General features: G+C 46.9%; 1 protein-coding gene across 4 annotated transcripts in view; it reads left to right on the top strand.

The window, feature by feature from the left end:
- The window catches only part of RALGDS (ral guanine nucleotide dissociation stimulator), a 124799-nt gene extending 105601 nt beyond the window's left edge, over positions 1–19198 (top strand). For 2 of the 4 annotated variants that reach the window (XM_029611274.1, XM_029611273.1), the window contains exons 9-18: positions 1926–2010; positions 8127–8204; positions 8782–8868; positions 9253–9285; positions 9779–9900; positions 10217–10312; positions 10748–11033; positions 12205–12450; positions 12764–12878; positions 14758–19198. In XM_029611274.1, the coding sequence (XP_029467134.1) occupies positions 1926–2010; positions 8127–8204; positions 8782–8868; positions 9253–9285; positions 9779–9900; positions 10217–10312; positions 10748–11033; positions 12205–12450; positions 12764–12878; positions 14758–14933 (1324 nt within the window). In that variant the 3' untranslated portion in view covers positions 14934–19198. The remainder of the gene's footprint in view (positions 1–1925; positions 2011–8126; positions 8205–8781; positions 8869–9252; positions 9286–9778; positions 9901–10216; positions 10313–10747; positions 11034–12204; positions 12451–12763; positions 12879–14757) is intronic. The other 2 variants (XM_029611276.1, XM_029611275.1) reach the window with 2 other exon arrangements.
- The last annotated feature ends 34 nt before the right edge of the window (positions 19199–19232 follow it).

Genomic DNA, 19232 nt, shown 5'->3' with positions numbered 1-19232 from the left:
GATTGCTGAACACAGCTAAACATGCGTGCACTCGGAAAGGCTTCTGTTGCCAGCTCCTGAACCCCCCGCCCCCTGGGTGCCAGTTTGCAGGGCAAATCAATTTTACATCTAGTTTTATGATGATGCTTAGGGGAGAAGGGCAGTAGGAACCAATGTTTTGTGACATGCTTTACACCAAGATTCTGCTATAGTAGCACACTGGCTTTGGGGCTGATGTTTTCCTTCTTTACTGAAATAAATCTCCATAACTGGCTTTGCTAATTCTTTGCATCGAGTGCTAGATGTAGTCAGCAGCAAACATACAGGTCGATACTCTAAGGCCGCGGTAGAAAGAGTGCGGCAGTGCCTGGCGCACCCTCGTTCCCCGCACGCACAGTTCTCTTCACTTACCGCTCGATACTAGAGATGTGAATCGGAACCAGAATCGGATCCGATTTCAGTTCCGATTCACATCTCTATAGATGTGAATCGGAACCAGAATCGGATCCGATTTCAGTTCCGATTCACATCTCTACTCTATACTCTCTTCTAACTGCATGCAAATGCATGCCGCGTCTGCGAAGTGTTAGGGAAGCGTTAGGCCCGCGCAACCCATTTTACGGTATAGAGCGCCTATACAGTATCCTGGGTGCTCGGGCCTAACGCTTCATGGCCACGCTGGTATCTGTCATTTCAAATGTCATTTGAAATGACCGATACCAGGAAGTCGGGATTGCCATCCCCTCTCCCCTCCTCCCGAAGCAAAAAAAAAGTGAAAAAAAAAGTTGCGAGAGAGAGAGGGGCGAGGACGGCAATCCTACGCTCGGCGACTTACTTTTGCAGCCCCCCTCCGGACATCGTGGCTTCCCCCGTGCCAGTTCCCCTTCCCCTCCTCCCGAAGCAGGGCGCGAAAAGCGCGAAGCGACTTACTTTTGCAGCCCCCTCCGGACATCGGACGACCTCTCCTGCCTCCAGCTGCTCGTGAAGAAGGACGCCTGCACGGCCGCTGAAGACGTGACGTCACGACGTTTGGCGTCAGGCATGTGACGTCACGTCTTCAGCGGCCGTGCAGGCGTCCATCTTCGCGAGCAGCTGGAGGCAGGAGAGGTCGTCCGATGTCCGGAAGGTGCTGCAAAAAGTAAGTCGCTTCGCCGCTTTACACTGCCAGTCCCTTCTTCCCTCCTCCGGGGCAAGGCTGCTTTTCGCGCCCTGCTTCGGGAGGAGGGGAGGGGAAACTGGCACGGGGGAAGCCACGATGTCCAGAGGAGGGGGGCTGCAAAAGTAAGTCGCCGAGCGTAGGATTGCCGTCCTCTCCCCTCTCTCTCTCTCTCTTGCAACTTTTTTTCGCTTTTTTTTTTCTTCGGGAGGAGGGGGGAGGACTGGGGCTGCCCCGGAGGCCAGCATCCATGGACGCGGCCAGGGCAGGTGAGAGGGGGCTGGGGGAAAGCTTGCCGCCTACCCTTACCCCTGCCTCTAATGCAGGGGTAGGGGTAGACGGTAAATTAGCAGGTTAAACGCGGGGCAAAATGGCAGCGATAGTCGGGGCGCGCGTTACAGTATCGGAGGGGAATAGCTAATTCCTTCATTATACAGCTAATTCGTTCATTTACATATCATATACATGCTGCGTGCGGAAAGGGTTATGCGTCTGTTATAAGAAGCGCTAAGGACGCGTGAAACTGGAGACTGTATCGCTGGATCGCCTTACGCGTCCGAATTGTGCGCTCCCAGCACGTTACAGACGGGAAATCTTCAACCGCACGTTACAGTATCGACCTGATAATGCACTATGAGACAGGTTTCTTGCTAGTAGGATTCACTATTCTAAGGCGAGGTGCCTCTTCCACACAGTTACCTAGCCACCAAAACACCAACGCTCCTACACACCCACCTTTTCCCCACCCATCTACCCAAGATAAATTACTGATTATTTCTTTTCTGGACAGAGAAAGCTTCCGGATCTTCATGGAGCTGTCAGAAATCTTTTCAGATGAGAACAACCATTCTCTGAGCCGGGAGCTCCTCATTAAGGTAGGAGGGATCTCCTTGCACAGAGACCCAAGGGGGTAGCAGTACTGGTAAAAGCCAGGCTTTGTCCCCAGGCAGTATTCCTGATCTACTGTATCCCCAGAAGAGAACGCCTCACGCTCTGGGTTCTGATGGACCTAGATTTGGCCGAAACATTTAATTTGTTTCCCAGAACATCTCCTCCTTTAAGAGGAGGAGATGGTTCTGGGAAACATAACTTTCCTCTTTTCCACGCCCACGGCTTTAGATAAAAGAAAATGCAAGCACAGAGAGGCAGAGGAGGGTGGAGGAGGCTGAGGGAGTTTATCAGCCAGAGAGCAGTTGCAGGCATGGTGCAACACACACAGGCTGGGGAGGGACTTGGCAACAGTGAGGGATTCCCCTATGAGACTCCCAGATAAGACCGACACCCCAGTAATGGGGCGTGAGAGGTGTGTCAGCACAGAGGAATTCCCTTCTCTTATCACCCACTTGTGTGTTCATTCTACTTGCGGCCAGCCAAGGGCAGACAGAAAACCCACAACCAGATTCCCCTGCTGGATTGGATTGAACTGCAGCAGTCAAATGTCATTCCTTGTGCCTCTGTTATCAAACATGCATGCACATGCAATCTATGGAAATAAAGATATTCACATGGACTAACAGGGCAGCCACACTACTTTACCCAGTTCATGTAATTAGAAAGCATTGAGTCCTTAGATTTCCTTTTACCTTATTTCTTTGTAGAAGTTGAGCTTTCAGGCTTTTCTTCTCCCTCCATGTATTACCTGTTTGTGGAAAGGGGAAGAAAAGGCTCTGCCATAGGGATAACTTCAATGCCTGGCTCAAAACCTGGTGTAAAGAATGTGGATTTGGATGTGGTGTATGTGGAGCAATAGAAGGTCGTATGGTAAGGATGGTCTATATTTGTCCTTGGCAGGAAAGAGGATGCAAAGCAAGACATTCAGATCATACATAATGAAGCATTTAAACTAGAGGTCGGGGGTGGCAGGGTGTGGTCAATGAAATTGGCAGGTCACCCCAAGTGATACAGGAAGTGGGAGGAGAAAATAACAAAATCCACGGGCTCACAAAAGCAGAAAAGGTGACTAGGAAGAGCAGCAAACCAAGGGAGAAATGTTGGAAAGCTATGAGCACAAATGCTCCTAGTCTGGGCAATAAAATCCCAGACCTGCAGGCCTTAATGGTGGAGGTGGACTTGGACATCATTGCTGTTACAGAGACACGATTCACGGCCATCCCTGGCTATAACTTAAGGAAGGACAGAGAGGACAGGAAAGGGGGAGGAATAGCTCTTTATGTCAAAAACAATAACCAAGCAACTGAAATGCAAGGGACATGGGGTAGGGAAGAAGCATTATGGGCTGTCCTAAAGTACTATCCACTATGATGCCCAGGAAAAAGATCTAGGCATCATAGTGGATAATACTTTAAAATCATCGGCTCAGTGTGCTGCAGCAGTCAAAAAAGCAAACAGAATGTTAAGAATTATTAGGAAGGGAATGGTTAATAAAACGGAAAATGTCATAATGCCTCTATATCGCTCCATGGTGAGACTGCACCTGGAATACTGTGTACAATTCTGGTCGCCGCATCTCAAAAAAGATATAATTGCAATGGAGAAGGTACAGAAAAGGGTGACCAAAATGATAAAGGGGATGGAACAATTCCCCTATGAGGAAAGGCTGAAGAGGTTAGGGTGTTCAGCTTGGAGAAGAGATGGCTGAGGGGGGATATGATAGAGGTCTTTAAATTCATGAGAGGTCTTGAACGAGTAGATGTGAATCGGTTATTTACTCTTTCGGATAATAGAAGGACTAAGGGGCACTCCATGAAGTTAGAAAGTAGCACATTTAAGACTAATCGGAGAAAATTCTTTTTCACTCAAAGCACAGTAAAGCTCTGGAATTTGTTGCCAGAGGATGTGGTTAGAGCAGTTAGTGTAGCTGGGTCCAGAAAAGGTTTGGATAAGTTCTTGGAGGAGAAGTCCATTAACGGCTAGTAATCAAGTTTACTTAGGGAGTAGCCACTGCTATTAATTGCATCAGTAGTATGGGATCTTCTTAGTGTTTGGGTAATTGCCAGGTTCTTGTGGCCTGCTTTGGCCTCTGTTGGAAACAGGATGCTGGGCTTGATGGACCCTTGGTCTGACCCAGCATGGCAATTTCTTATGTTCCTTATGTTTCCATATACATGGCTGTGGTCTACGGGCCTTCAACTCAGACAGAAGAGCTGGACAGAGATCTGGTCAAAGACATCCAAAAGGTGGGAAAGAAGAGAGAAGTGTTACTTGGAGATTTAAATGTGCTGGATGTGGATTGGAGTATCCCTACTGCTGAATCTGCAAGAAGCAGAGAGATAGTGGATGCCCGTCAAGGGGCTCTGCTCAAACAAATGGTGATGGAATCCACAGGGGAGGATGTAATACTCGACCTAATGCTCACAAATGGGAATAATGACTCTAATGTTCAACTAGGTGCCCATCTGAGCACAGTGATCATCAGATGGTATGGTTTGATATTGCAAATAAGATACAAAGAAGTCACACGAAGACCCGAGTTTTACATTTCAAAAATATCGACTTTGTCAAAATGGGGACGTGCCTGGAGGAAGAACTAGAAAACTGAGAGAAAATGGGTGAGGTGGAACAACAGTGGGCCCGATTAAAAGGAGCAATTACAAAAGCAACAAATCTATATGTCAGAAAAGTAAACAGAAGTAAGAGGGAAAAAAAATCTGGTTCTCAAAAGAGGTGGCTGAAATAATAAAGGCAAATAGTACAGCATTCAAGAAGTACAAAGGATCTCAAAAAGAGGAACACTGGGAAGAATACCTGGCACAACTGAGGGAGACGAAGAAAGAAATGAAGAAAGCAAAAGGTCAAGCGGAGAAAAAGGATTGCCAAAGAGGTAAAGTGAGGTGACAAACCTTTTTCAGATATACCAGAGAAAGAAGGGAGGCCCAAAGAGAAATAGTGAAAATGAAAAGTGAGAGAGAGAGATGAAGAAATGGCAGAAATATTAAACAAATACTTCAGTTCGGTGTTCACTAAAGAAGATCCTAGAGAAAGGACCATTGATGGTTGAGAAGACCAAAGATGGGGGTAGGGTAGACGAAACTTTGTTTACAGAAGAGAATGTATGGGAAGAGCTAGGAAAACTGAAAGTGGACAAGGCCATGGGGCCGGATGAGGTACATCCCAGGATACTGAGAGAGCTGAAGAGATGTTCTGGCAGGTCTGCTGAAAGACCTGTTCAATAGATCTCTGGAAACGGGAGTGATGCCATATCACTGGAGAAGAGCTGTGGTGATCCTGCTTCACAAGAGTGGGAGCAGAGAGGAGGCGGGAAACTACAAGCCAGTTAGCCTCACTTCATTGGTGGGAAAATCAATGGAGACACTGCTGAAAGAAAAGATAGTGAACTATCTACAATCCAGTGGGTTACTGGAGCTGAGGCAGCATGAATTCAGCAGAAGAAAGTCCTGTCAGATAAATCTCATTTGATTTTTGATTAGAGCCTCCTGTGCGGGACCATATCAAAACCTTTGCTGAAATCCAAGTAAATCACTTCCTTGATTCAATTCTCTAACTTGGATTTCAGCAAAGGTTTTGATATGGTCCCGCATAGGAGGCTCTTGAGTAAAATGAGAAGCTTGGGACTCAACGCCAAAGTGGTGGAGTGGACTCAAACTGATTGACTGATAGGAGACAGTGTGTAATAGTAAATGGAACCTACTCTGAAGAGAGAACAATGTTAAGTGGAGTGCTACAGGGAATGATTTTGGGACTGGTCCAATATCTTTGTGAGCGACATTGAGGAATAGATAGAAGGTAGTTTGTCTATTTGTGGATGATACTAAGATCTGCAACAGAGTTGACACACATGAAGGCGTAGAAAGAATGAAAAGTGATTTTAAACAGCTTGAAGAGTGGTTGAAGACTTGACAGCTGGGATTCATTGCCAAGAATTGCAGAGACATGCATCTGGGGTGCAGTAATCCGAAAGAGCTGTATGTGATAGGGAGGTGAAAGACTAATGTGTACAGACTGAGAGAGAGACCTTGGGGTTTGGTGTCTGATGATCTGAAGGCGGCAATGCAATGTGGCAAGGCAATAGCTAAAGCCAGAAAAATGCTGAGCTGCATAGAGAGAGGCATAACCAGTAAGAAAAAAGAGCTGATAATGCCCTTGTGAGGCCTCACCTAGAGTTCTGTGTTCAGTTCTGGAGATCGTATCTCAAAAGGGACAGAGTCAGGATGAAGGCGGTTTAGAGAAGGGCGACCAAAATAGTGTGGGGTCTGTACTGGAAGACCTATGAGGACTGGCTGAAGGATCTGAATATGTATATCCTGGAAGAGAGGAGATGCAAGGGAGATATGATGCAGATCTTAAATACCTGGAGGTATTTCGATAGTGGAGCTTCACTATTGAATATAGCTGGCTATCTTAAAGTTAACCGGATAACTTTATCCAGCTAACTTTAGGGCAGCTCTGGGACACAACCAGCCGTAGCTGGAATCGTTATCTGAATATCGGAGTTAGCCGGATAACTTCTCAGGCTAATGTAAATTCTCCCTGAAATGCCCCGAAATGTCCCCATTTTATCTGGCTGAATAATAAGATATCTGTCTAACATGTAGCCAGATAACTAATGAGGTATCCAGCTAAATGCCTCCTGAATATGGACCTCGTACTGTTCATTGCTCATTTATTTTTATTTCAATTAACTTTATTTCTTTGTGCACTTTTTCTTTTGTAAGTGACTGCTGTTGATTAAATTTAGAGCAAATAAATAACAAGAAAATAAAATCTCATGCATGCAACACTGGAGAAATCTAAGTGTTAAGAATCAACCAGTCTGTTTGTCCTTATGCATAGATGACCCACTTGAATGAATTTTAAGCTAAATTGGTCCTTGAATTTGTAAGCTTTAACTTGGATTTTGTTTTAAAATTGCCAGTATTATAAGTTAATGGAATTAGCGCAGGGAGCTTTGACGAATCCAGAGTCCTTTATCCAAGTCGTTTGCCCTTATATAATACATTGCAGTGGTAAAAATGGAGCTCGAAGCTAATTTCAGGATTTGAGCTTCTCCCTGATGACTCTTCTCATGCGTCTGTCTAGTGTGCCCATATCCTGGATGTAGTGCAGGCAGAGCCTTCGTTCATAAGAACACAAGAAGTGCCATGCTGCTTCAGACCAAGGTCCACCAAGTCCCAGTGGGTGACAGTGGCCAACCTAGCAGATACCAAAGAGTAAATCCATTTCTTGTTGCCCACTACCAGGGATAAGAGGTGGCTTCTCCCCTAAGTCTAGGTGGCTAATAATTCTTTATGGACCTTTTCTTCCAGGAACTTGTCCAACCCCCTTTTTTTAAAATTCATTCAGGGCAGTTATATGGCATGGGTTTGCCCCCTGACATGCCTCATTAACTTTTCTTAATTAGTTGTCCCTTTTCACCAGAGGCAGAGCATTGTGCTCTGAGATGATTGTCCCGGGCCCATGCACAAAGTTTGGCAAATACCAGCAGTAGACGCTTTGCACCAGGGACAGTAAGGACCAGAGCAGTGGCAGGCCTAGGACTGTCTTACCTGGGGGCTATAGTCATTCTGAATTTTGCTGGCTCACTTCTGCTCACTCCTGCATTTTGCAGTACAGTGGAACTAATTGGGTGTAGTGTCATTGTTTGATCTGGAATTCCCTAGAATTTTATGGTTTTGGCTGGCAGCTGGGAAAGGTATGCGTTAGGAGAATGGAGTAGAGAGCTTGGAAGGATGCAGTGGACTGAGACTGCTCTCTGCTGGTACTGTGCCGGTACTGCTTGCAGTGAACCGAACTAAAACTTGAATGCATGTTTGTTTCCTGGGTTTTGCATTTTGTAGCTTTTACTGAATAATTCATCTGGACAGATTCTGGGACTGCAACATGGTAATTTGGGTCTCAGATTCCAGCTCTTTCCTAGCATCATTTGGAATCAGCTTTCACTGTTTTTCTGTTTCCTGGTTAAAAGTAAAACAGAGGCATTAAAATTAAAGTATATTGGATAGGGGAGAAACCGGGACACCTCTGAACGCCACTACAATGCCCTGCATGACAGCCTGTTCTGTTTTCCACTCAGGAGGGAACGTCCAAATTTGCCACTCTGGAAATCAACCCGAAGCGGGCACAGAAACGTCAGCAGCAGCAAAGAGAAATGGTGAGTGGGAGCAGCAGAGTAGGCAGAACTGCACAGAAAGCAAGGTGACAGACAGCCCTAAGCTTCTTCCCTGTTTATTACTCCCGTATGCTCTGTTAGTGTATGTAGTGGTGTGCAAGACGAGTCACATGGTTTGCGTCCCTGTCCCGCCGGGCTTACATTTTGTGCACAGAGATTCTAAGTGACTTGCTGAATGTCGGAAAGTGACAGAGCGGGCTCTAGCCTCAGGTTTGTGTGCTTCACAGTCCTGGGCTCTGGTCCCTGGGTCAGACTGCAAATTGTAATGCAGTACAGGGGGTAGGCAACTGTGAACTTTGTGTGCGTCAAACAGGTCTAGTTTTCAGGATCTCCACAGTGAATATGCATGGGGCGTATTTGCATTCAGTGGAGGCAGTGCATGAAATCTGTCGCATGCATATTTATTAAGGATATCTTGAAAACCAGACCTGTTTGTGGCACTCAAGAACTGGAGTTGCCTACTCCTCGCGTAGTATCTTTTGCCTGCCAGCATTATGTGCTTAACAGCTTTCCAGGTTTTGCCACTGAAAAGTGGTCTTTTTATCTTTGTGAACTTCAGGGGGTGATGCAGGGGACTATCCCCTACCTCGGCACCTTCCTAACAGACCTGGTGATGCTGGACACAGCTATGAAGGATTACTTGGACGTGAGTGGCTTTTCCTAATTTCTTTGTCCAGTTTCTAATTCTGCAGCTGACATGTTTGGGTGCCAGTTGAACTGGGTTTGACACTGGAGGGCAGGGTTCGGCTTTAGCCTGAGAGTGAGCAAGTGGTTGGGGGGGGCGCCTGAGCAGGGCTGTGATTTCTGCTTTATATGTGACAGCAAAGCACTGATTACTGCCAGGAAGACAGACCAAACGTTGGCAGGCCGATTTCCTAAAGAAGCACCAATGCTTTAATCAGAGCAGTATTGGAGGCTTTTGAAAGGAAAGATGGAAGATCTAGAATTTTCTCTTCCCCCCCCCCCCCCCTTTCCCTAATCTTCCCCTGATCTGATTTTTGATCGTGGGTGTCCTTTTCTGTTCCTGCAGGGTGGTTTGATCAACTTTGAGAAGAGAAGGAAGGTGAGTGGAATCTCTGTTTTTGGGTGCGTCTGTGGCTGGGCCCGAGTGAGGGGAATTTATTTATTTATTTATTTAACAGCTTTTTTTATACCGACATTAAAATACATATCATATCGGTTTACATATTAACAAAAAGGAGGAAATTACATTAAACCGGGGGGGGGGGGGGGGGGGGGTAACAGGATAACTGATAGAATAATAAGTAGAAAATAGGAAGGAAGCAAACTTAACAGAAAGGAATCAGTAACTAGTGAAAATTTAAATATGGGAGGCAAGATTGCAAGTCTCCAGAATTGTTACAATAATTAGGTGATTCAGTGGAATGCATGGGTGCCAGGTCTAGGGAGAGAAGGAGCAGGATCAGTCGTGCTAGGGTAGACCATCTTGGGGAGACTTTTTATTTTTTTTTTTTTTTTTCATGTTTCAGGGGAGGGTAGAAAGTCATCATTCCTTCTCCTAACTTGTCTCTCACCTCTTCTTTTTGCCACTGTAGGAATTTGAGGTCATTGCCCAGATAAAGCTTCTGCAGTCTGCCTGTAACAATTACAGCTTCACCCAGGAGGACCTGTTTGTAGAGTGGTTTCACAGTGTGGAAAAACTGAGTGAGGCAGAGAGGTGAGACAGTGTGGGAGGTCCATGCATATGTGTGTGAAATAATACACAGGTGAAAGCCAGCCCACGCATGTACACATTTGTTCACAATGCATGCATACCAAAAAGCTTACAAACAGCTATTAATTCATGTGGTGCTTATGTAAATATATCTATTCACATCACCTTCATGAACACACAGTTACATGCAGAAGTACACACTTGTCTCCGTGCATACCTGCACACAGCCTGCACAAACTAGGAGAGGGAAGCTGGTTACCAGCCATAATGGGATCTGTCTCCGAGATCCACACCCTAACTCTTTGCCTTCTGTTTCCAGTTACAGCCTCTCTTGTGAAATCGAGGCCCTGTCTGAGTCAGCCAGCAACACACTAAAGGCAAAGAAGAACACAGGCATCATTAAGCGATGGAGCGAGTAAGTGACCTGGCCACCCCCATACCCTGGCATACATTGGTACGAGCCATTGACACTGATGTGTGGAAGAAGTGCTCCTCAGTGACTCAAAGACATCAGTTTAGGTTATAATTGTTGTTTAAAAACTAGAATAAGAAAAAGATAAACACTCGCTGGACCAAATAAAGAAGAGCAAGACCCAGCATTTTATGCTTTTAATATATTGGTGTTAGGAAGGACGTGAAGCATAGCTACTGAAGTTCTTAAGGTGATTTGTGCCCATCTGTGCCTCGGCACAACTGCTGGGCAGAGAGGTAGTTCTACCTCTACCGTTCAGCACGGTCTGGCTTTACAGCGGCCCCCTCCCCCACTGAGTCTTGGTTGTGCCACAGGCCCCGCCCCTGCCCCCAGCATATCTGGGTGTAAGTGAGATTTCTTCTTCTTCTCATTTGGCAGTCGGCAAGCGCCAAACGCTGAGCTCTGTGCTGGTGGCAGTTCACACTCCAAATCCTTCGAGCAGCTGAAGTGCGGCCAGTACCTGTGCAGTGGAGACACGGCAGACTCGCTGAGCGTCACCTCCGCCGGCTCCAGCAGCTCCGACGTGGAGGAGATCAACATCAGCTTTATCCCCGAGTCCCCGGAATGCCAGGAGAAGAAGGTACGCAGGGGATCGGCACCGCAGCAGCAGCCGCCTGCCGCCCACGACGGGGTCAGTGCGCCCCCCTTCCCTCTTCCCTGCACCGTGAGTTCAGTGGCTATTTAAACAAGGTGTTGGGCGTAAATGGAGCTAGGAGCTGAGTGCCTGGGTGAGGCCATTGCTTGGGTGGGTGTGTCTGTGTGTGAAGCCTGCACTGCTGCTGCTGCTTGCGCTGTGCTCAGTTCTGGACCTATCACAGAAGGCTCCTACCTAGGGGCCTTCCGAGGCTAGGGGTTCTCCCACCCCCCCATAAAGTATTATTTAAAGCAAAAAGAAGGAAAGGCCTCAAAAGTCTTGGAGCCTAGAGTCCGTCAGAGGGTTTTAATTTGCCGCTCACTGTACCTGTTCTACAGTGGGGGGGAGGGGGGAGGGTGTGTGTGTGTGTGTGTGTGTGTGTGTGTGTGTGTGTGTGTGTGTGGCTTACACTATTGCTGCCTGTGCTCTACCTGTTCTGCGGTCGGGTTGTATGTGTTTGGGGGTAGGAGGGCAGGAAATCACACCACAGCTGCCTATGTGGTACTCTTTTTTTTTTTTTTTTGTGATGGGACAGTGTGCACTGCTCTGCTTGTTTTGTTGGTAAGCTAGAATAGCTAAGTTTTTAGCTGTTTTCTATATCCATCCATTTACCAGGATGGAATTTACTAATGGAAAAATAAAAAAAATATATATATATTAAAAAAAAATGCAATGAGGTCTCCATTCAAAGGCTTTGTGCAGGTAACTTTTGGAATTACCATATTTTATCCCGATATAAAAGGGTGTCCCTGGCAGCGTTTTGGGGAGGGGGGGGGGGCGGGGAGCAGGGCTAAACCTTAGCAGGTGAGCGCACATGTTGAATGCTCTCCAGCCAAATTTATGGGTAAAGTCATATGAATAACTCTATCTGAATATCAGGGGAAAATTTAATGCAGAGCTTACCCACTCACCGGCTCTCTGAATGTCGACCTCTGTGTTCCTTCAGTATCTGTCAGACATCCAAATCCCCCTGTATTGAAGATCACTCGAGCCTTCTTAGCTCTGATGAAACCTTTTATTCCAGTTTATATCTTTGTATGTATGGTTTGTAATTGTTCAGAACATTGGGAAGCTTCCAGCCTTCTTGGAGTAGACAATGTGCCTGCCAGAAAGTCTGTGGATAGAGTTACCTTGTGTAAACCTTTTGCACCTGCCTCCGAGTCCTGCTGCTTATCATCTCCTTCCCACTTCTCATCTCCAGTTCTGGGAGTCCAGCTCTCTTTCGTCCCTGGACACCTCAGGCATTGGATCTGGTTCCAGCAGTGCCTCCTCGTCCTCGGTTTCTTCCACGCCAGTGACGGTCTCTCGCACCCATAAGCGATCGGTGTCTGGCATCTCCAGCTACTCCTCCCTTTCTCTGCCTCTCTACAATCAGCAGATTGACGACTGCTGTATCATCCGGGTCAGCCTTGATGTGGACAATGGCAACATGTACAAGAGTATCCTGGTGAGGGGCAGAAGGGTGCTTTGTTGCATCACCAGTTTTGCGGGGGGTGGAGTTTAACTTTTTCCCTCCCTCTGTTGGTTTCATTCCTTATTCTCTTTCCTTTTTGTCTAGAATGGTTTAATTTTATTTTGTGTACTTTTTCCATTCATACCACACTTTTTTTTTTTTTTAATAACAAGTCTTTGTCCCTGTGGTCACTCTTCATACAAACTCCCCGTGTCCTGCTCTAATCCCTACATCCCCTGCCTATCCCCTAGCCCTTCACCCTGCTAACTTCAGCCCTGGGTAATGGTGTTTCTCGGGACTCTTCCAGGTGACCAGCCAAGACAAAACCCCAGTGGTAATCCGGAAAGCGATGGCTAAACATAACCTGGACGGGGAGAGGCCGGAAGATTATGAGCTGGTTCAGATTCTCTCTGAAGAGAGAGGTATGTGCAGAGCTGGATTTACCTTAAGCCATAGATGTGGGAACAGGGGGTGAAAGGGCACTTTCTCCCAAGCACTGCTTAGCCTGTGTGGCGGTGTCCCATCATACCCACCCCCTTAAAAGGCACACGGGCTGGCAGCAGTGATCTTTTACAGTGCTCCAAGTGCTGTCTGCCCATGATTCCCTGCACCCTTAAGAGGGCAGATCTGATGGGAAAAGCCACCACTCAGGCTGAGCTGGTGCTTGGGAGAGAGGGCCACCAGGACGGAGGAAGCAGCGTCCCTTTCACAGAAAGTCAAGGCGAGGGTGACTGGAGCACAAGGAAGAAGCTGTGATATGGCTCTGAAGGCCCAACCCATTTCATGTAGATCTCAGCCGGTCTTGAAAGCAAATGATCAAAGCTTGCGCTCAGCTCACACTATCTTATATCCACTCCAGAGCCCCTTTTGGTACTAATGGTGCCTTCCCTCATTGCTAAGCTGTCTTCCTTCCTCAGCGTGCCCCTGCTCTTCTTTTTCTGGACTCATCAGTTTCTTCCTGCTCTCTTTGGGTTTCCAGCTCAGTCAGAATCAGGGCAGACATGTGGCACCAGGAGCGTTCATTGGCCACTACCCAGGGATTTTCCCCTGTCATAGATCCCGCCCCTCCTCTCCCCAACAATTTAGCCCAGCCATGTCAGTGACTGTCCTTGACTAAGAGCCACAAACTGTGGCTCCCTCTGGAATCCACTAACATGGACACTAAGTCTGGCTATTAGGTGTCCTAGTTGTACCATGCCTGCAACTCCTCCTCTCTGCTGCCACGTGAAAAGTAGAAGATCTTAGTCAGGAATCTAATCCAGGTCTCTCTCACATTGTTTACAGAGCACTACCACTGAGCTGGCCCCCAGTGTAGGATTCTGACCTCACACCGCTTGCTTTATCTTACTAATGCAGTGAGGGCCAATGTAGCCAAAAAAAAAAAAAATCAATATGAGAACCAGGACTATCCCTGGACAAAGTGGCCAGCACCTTGGACAATGGGGCAAGGAAGGCCCTTCAATGAAGCAGCCTGCCTAGAGGGGTCCCCCTCAGATACTGTGGCCGACCCGGATGCTCAGGCATGCTCAGAGTAACATATATAAGGAAAGCAAAGTCCTCTCCCCTTTCTCTCTCTCTTTCATATACTCTCTTCCCTCAGTTTGTACTCTCCCCCAAAGCCGTTTCAGCCCCTACCCACCTCTCCCATCATCCTGTCCTCGCCTTTAGTCACCCTCCTTCAAGGTGGCTCCCCCAGTTTAATTCCTTCTCACCTGCTTCAGAAGGTTTTTTGCTAGTGCTGCCTCTGGAACAGCTGTTCTTTTCTCATGGCATCATGCGAAAATGAATTTGAATAGTGTGGTACCCAAACTCCTGCTCCATTCTCACGGTCTTGCAAGAATAGCATAGTAATCTGGGTGCTGTGTGGCTCAGACTCATTGAGAGCGGCGCAATGCTGAAGGAAAACAGGGCAGCTGTTCCAGAGGTAGCCACACGCAGAAGAAAATCCTGTGGAGAATGTGGGAGGAGTGTCTGTCTTGGGGAAGAGAGTCAGGAAGCCACCCTTGGAGTCAATAAGAGCATCCACTCCCCCCTGGGTCTTACAATGAAAAACACTCTACTAATGAGTTGTAAATCTGTTGCTCTCCACATCTTGCTCCTTGTGGCTTATTACAGAATACCCTCAAGAAGAGAGGATTGAGCAGTACAGGTATATGGTATCTGCTTCTTTCAATAATACCGCTCTCTCTATATAGCTGGGTTCTATTACTGAGGTGGTGGTGGCAGGTGGGGGGGGTGACTGAACTTGTCTGTGGACAGAAGACTAACACCAGCCAACCTCCCTCTTTCTTTCAATCCCAGAACTGAAGATCCCCGACAATGCCAATGTCTTCTACGCCATGAACTCTGCAGCCAACTATGACTTCATGCTGAAGAGGCGGGGCTTCTCCAAGGGTGCGAAGGTCAAGCATGGCTCCAGCTCCACCCTGCCCCGCATGAAACAGAAGGGCCTAAAGATTGCCAAGGGGATATTTTAATGTTCCCCAGGCCATGGACGGAAAAATCAAGGTCTGTCCACGGGCTACGGAAATGGGTTGCTCTGTGGTTGCGGAGTCCTGGCAACCGGGACGTACGTGATTCTCACTGCGCCAGGGCATGGCAGATGATAGGAGCACCCAGTCGCACTTACAGCTCCCAGCAGCATGCTGAAACAGCTGGAGAAGACTGCCACCTTCAGTTCACATCTGGAACAATGGAGCAGAAGCGTGGCATTCACAGTCATCCTGGAAGAGGTCAGGATTTACTGGTGCAGGCAGCATCCAAAGTTTTCTATAGAGATTAATGCAGGCAAACTGCTCAAGTTTTACCGGACCTTTTCTACAAGAACTTGAGCATCTTTTTCTGTCTCAGCTGACATTTTATTGCCTTTCATATCCATAAGGTTGCTGGATCTGCTCTTCAGTGCCTTAGGTGCCTTCAGAGGACTTCTGTTACAGATCAGAAAACTGGACAATACCAAAACATGCGAATGAGCAACTGGCTGTGGACACATCGCCATATCCCATGTTTGGTGTGAGGAAACATGTTACAGAAGCTTCTAGAATCAGTGACAAGGCTCACATTAGCAGCCAAAAGGAGAGCAAGTGGCTCCCACTGTGTAACCAGCAGAAGTTCAGTTTCCTTCGTTCCTGTCCTCTTAAGCCCAATGCAAGACCAGAACTGGAGCAGAAGGATGCAACAGTTGGGAGCTGTGCGGTCCAAAGTAAGTCAGTATTACTGCGCCAGTCTGAACTGCATCTCTTGAGGGCTGCAGGTCACCTCCACAAGGCTCTTGCATGTCTCTCTCTACAATCGTGCCATGGACCGCAATGGAAGGCAGGTGACGGTGGTCTGCACCAGGCCTCACATTGAATCTTAACGATCCCTCACCCCTCATACTTTGCAGGCAAGTATCTTCATGAACGAGGTGAGTGGATCCAACTGTCTTGGTAGATGGGCACCACCTCTATTGATTTCTACTAACCCTCATGTACTAGTCTGGCACCACTGCCTGCAGCCACTTAGCCTTCAACGGGATCAACAAAAATAATCCCAGAAAATTCTAAAACCATGCCCAGACACACCTGATCTTCAAAGCAGCAAAGCTAGAAAGACTGTCACTAAATCCCTTTTTCTTTGACATTAGAAGCTATTAGCAGTCCAAAAACCCAGCTGTTGCACAGTCCAGGCATGGCTTGAGCCGAAAGGGCACATAATTACAGACAGGCTAGAGCCCCGTGGGAACCCGGGAGTCATCTTCTGCCTAAGAACAGATCCCACCGATGATGAACTGTGGTGAGGAAATCACTGAGACATGAGGGGGCATTGATGTCAGTGTTGTTATAGACACTAGCCGCACTCCAGGAACAAATGCACAAGGCGTAGCCGAGCAGACACGCCTGCGTGTGCAGCACTCGGGCATTGCACCGATCAGGGTTAATATTTTCTGCACTGTGCAGAGATTCCTTACTAATCTGCACTGCTCTCCATTATAAATATATATATATATGTATATACATAAAAAAATTTTTTGTAAAGCTTTATTCACGGTGTAGAACAGTGTATGATGAGTTGACTGAGGGAAAGGAGGACGTTTACATGATAGTTAAGTAACATGCACCACCCCCCCGAAATGGCCACCTCCCAGCCTATGACGTAGCTCAGAGGGGCCAGACTGTGCCATAATGCTTCTAGAAATTTCACTTGGCCAAGAGTAAAGGTGCTGCTTTCTCTCTGGAGCAGCACTTTCTGCAGAGGCTGGGAAATGGGAGCAGATTACGGGATCCTGTGTCCTCCCCCCCCTCCCCCCCAGTTTGACGATGCAGTGAAAGGCTTAAAAGGGAGCGCTGCCCTGTGAATCGCCGCTAAGGGTCTCAAGCAGGACCTGCAGCTTCCTGCAGTGCTCCCCGAGCCAAGGAGCTAACTGGAACTGAGACACAGTGGCCAGATCTGTTCTCGATCGTTTACAGCCTTTTCTGGCATATTTTTGCTAAGGTGTTCTTCATTTTACAGACATTAGATGGTTTTCATTTTTGTTCCTTTTTTTTTTTATCTAATCATCTCTGTAATATCCATGGGGGTCTGCTGTGGACCCAGTATTTTGGAACTGCACCAAAGATTTACACAAAAAAAAAAAATGTAAACATACATCTGGATTTGAAACTACAGCTATCCTTGTAAGTATAAAATATTTGAAAATATTTGAGATTAAGACTTTTTCAGAAGAAGAAAAAAAAAGCGAAGAAAACTGGACCCTATGGAAAAAACTGTGTAAAACAAACAAACAAACAAAAAAAAAACTCCTGAAATTCAGCTTTAAAGATTTAAAGAAAAGAGCCAGGAGACTACCCAATGTGGAAGGACGAGGACTGAAAACTGTTTGTTTATTCCTAGTCTTACTGGGGTTTTTATATTTTTATTTTACTGACTTTGGTTTTGCAGTATTTATTGGCTGTAAATAGACAAATTGTATATTTGCTTGAATGAGTTGTAGGCTCTGCTGTGGCCCCTTCCTTCCTTCCTTTCTACGCTCCCAGGCCCCTCAGCAGCAGAAGACCAAACTCTGCGTTTTGTGCCATGGCTTGGTGTCGCTGAGGGCAGGATTTCTCCGTGTGCCATCTTCGGCCATGGTTCAAGGATCTGTACTCCCATGACTCGGAAGGCTCGGAAAAGCAGGGCCTTTGTACTGTGAGCCACACCCAAATAATCTAACCACTTTCTTTGGGGATTTTAAGGGGGGGGGGGGGGGGAGGAAAAAACATCCTTTGTTCTTCCAGTCAAGTCAATAGGTTCTGTCTAAAAACACTTGAGTCTTCTGTCAGATGGGCCTGGAATGCGAGCCTCTGGTAAACCTTTTTCTGCCGGTTTCATTTCTGTGAGAAAGCTCTTTGACCGTTGAAGGGGAAGTGCTTAAAACGGAGACCTCCCCAACCTCCACCCCATTTTTGCTTGCTAGAGGAGAACACTAACCGTGGAGCAGATGTACTAAAGACATGTTCCCAGTCTGGTGACTGAAAAAGCTAACGGCAGGAGGCAGGAATCGGGAATGAACTTTTCCAGCCCAGGGACACCCCCCCCCCCCCCCCCCTTTATCTTCTATGGCTTTCAGGATAATTCCATGTCTGAATTAGTCAAACTGTTTTCCCTCAAAAGTGACCTAGATCCCTGCCTCCTCCCCGAGTCGTCTAGGAAGATTTTTGCACATCATTTGAAAGTAATATTATAACTTGTTAGTTAATTAAAAAACCCATGCAATTAAGTGAAGCAGTTTTTGGCAGTGCACATCGTAGTAATGTAGTCTCCCCTTGTTTTTGCTGGAAGGCCCTGGGCTAGCAGGATGAACACTTGGTTATTACTTGGTTTGGGTGCGTGATGGTTCTTTTTCTGGCACATCTCTTACAGTAAAGGCTGACATGGGGGGGAGGGGGGTGAATCCGCTGGTCCTGCTGTAGTATTCCTCTGTGCCCTCCTTCCTGAGCCACTAATAGCGACTGCTGACCTGCACCATACCTGTACTCACTGGGTTCCCAGCCCCGAGAGCTGTTGCTGTTTATGTAAAATGCATCAGAGTTTCCCCATCAAGCACGCCCTGTGTTTGTAGCTGTGGAAAGGATTCTGCATTATGTAGACTGTGCCTTTTTTTGGCAGGTACCATTCGGTGATGCTGGCCTCCAACTTCCGTGTCACTCATGACAGTAGGAAAAATGCTGCCAGTCAGAGTTCATGTTTTTTTCATAGGAAAAGCAGGACACGAAGACTCAGAATACAGAGTTGAATCACCTCCCCCCCCCTTTTTTTTTTTTTTTTGGTTAAAAAATATTAAAATAACAAACAAACAAACCCAAGCACTTAGGACTGGCCCTTAATGTTTGATATGTCAGGCCCCTGCTGCTCTGCCTTGTGCCACACATTGCACCCCTTGAGTGGTGCCCAGCAAGGCTCTTAAAAGCCCAACAAGGAAGTCCGAGTAGTGGGGAGAAGATGCCCAAAGCAAAGTCTGTGTGCCAGAACCTGCCTTTTGGCTGTCTGCAAGTCCTTCCCTTTCAACTTTTATGAAGTGCAATCTAATTTTGTAATGCCCAGTGTGTATGTGTGTGTGAGCGCGTGCGCGGCTGTGTGTGTGTGGTGTATTTTACATGTGATTGGTGTAACTGAGTGTATGACCTGTGTTTTGTAACCTGACCCAGAAGAAGGAGGACAGTGTAACATGCTAACTGTACACAAGCAATGTAGTCAGTCTTTGCAATAAATACCAAGACTCCGACGTTGTCGTGCATTTTGTGCCTCCTTGGCCTTTA

The sequence above is a fragment of the Rhinatrema bivittatum genome, chromosome 8, assembly GCF_901001135.1.
Source record: "Rhinatrema bivittatum chromosome 8, aRhiBiv1.1, whole genome shotgun sequence".
Classification (NCBI taxonomy): domain Eukaryota; kingdom Metazoa; phylum Chordata; class Amphibia; order Gymnophiona; family Rhinatrematidae; genus Rhinatrema; species Rhinatrema bivittatum.
This window is presented reverse-complemented; position numbering and strand designations above follow the sequence as displayed.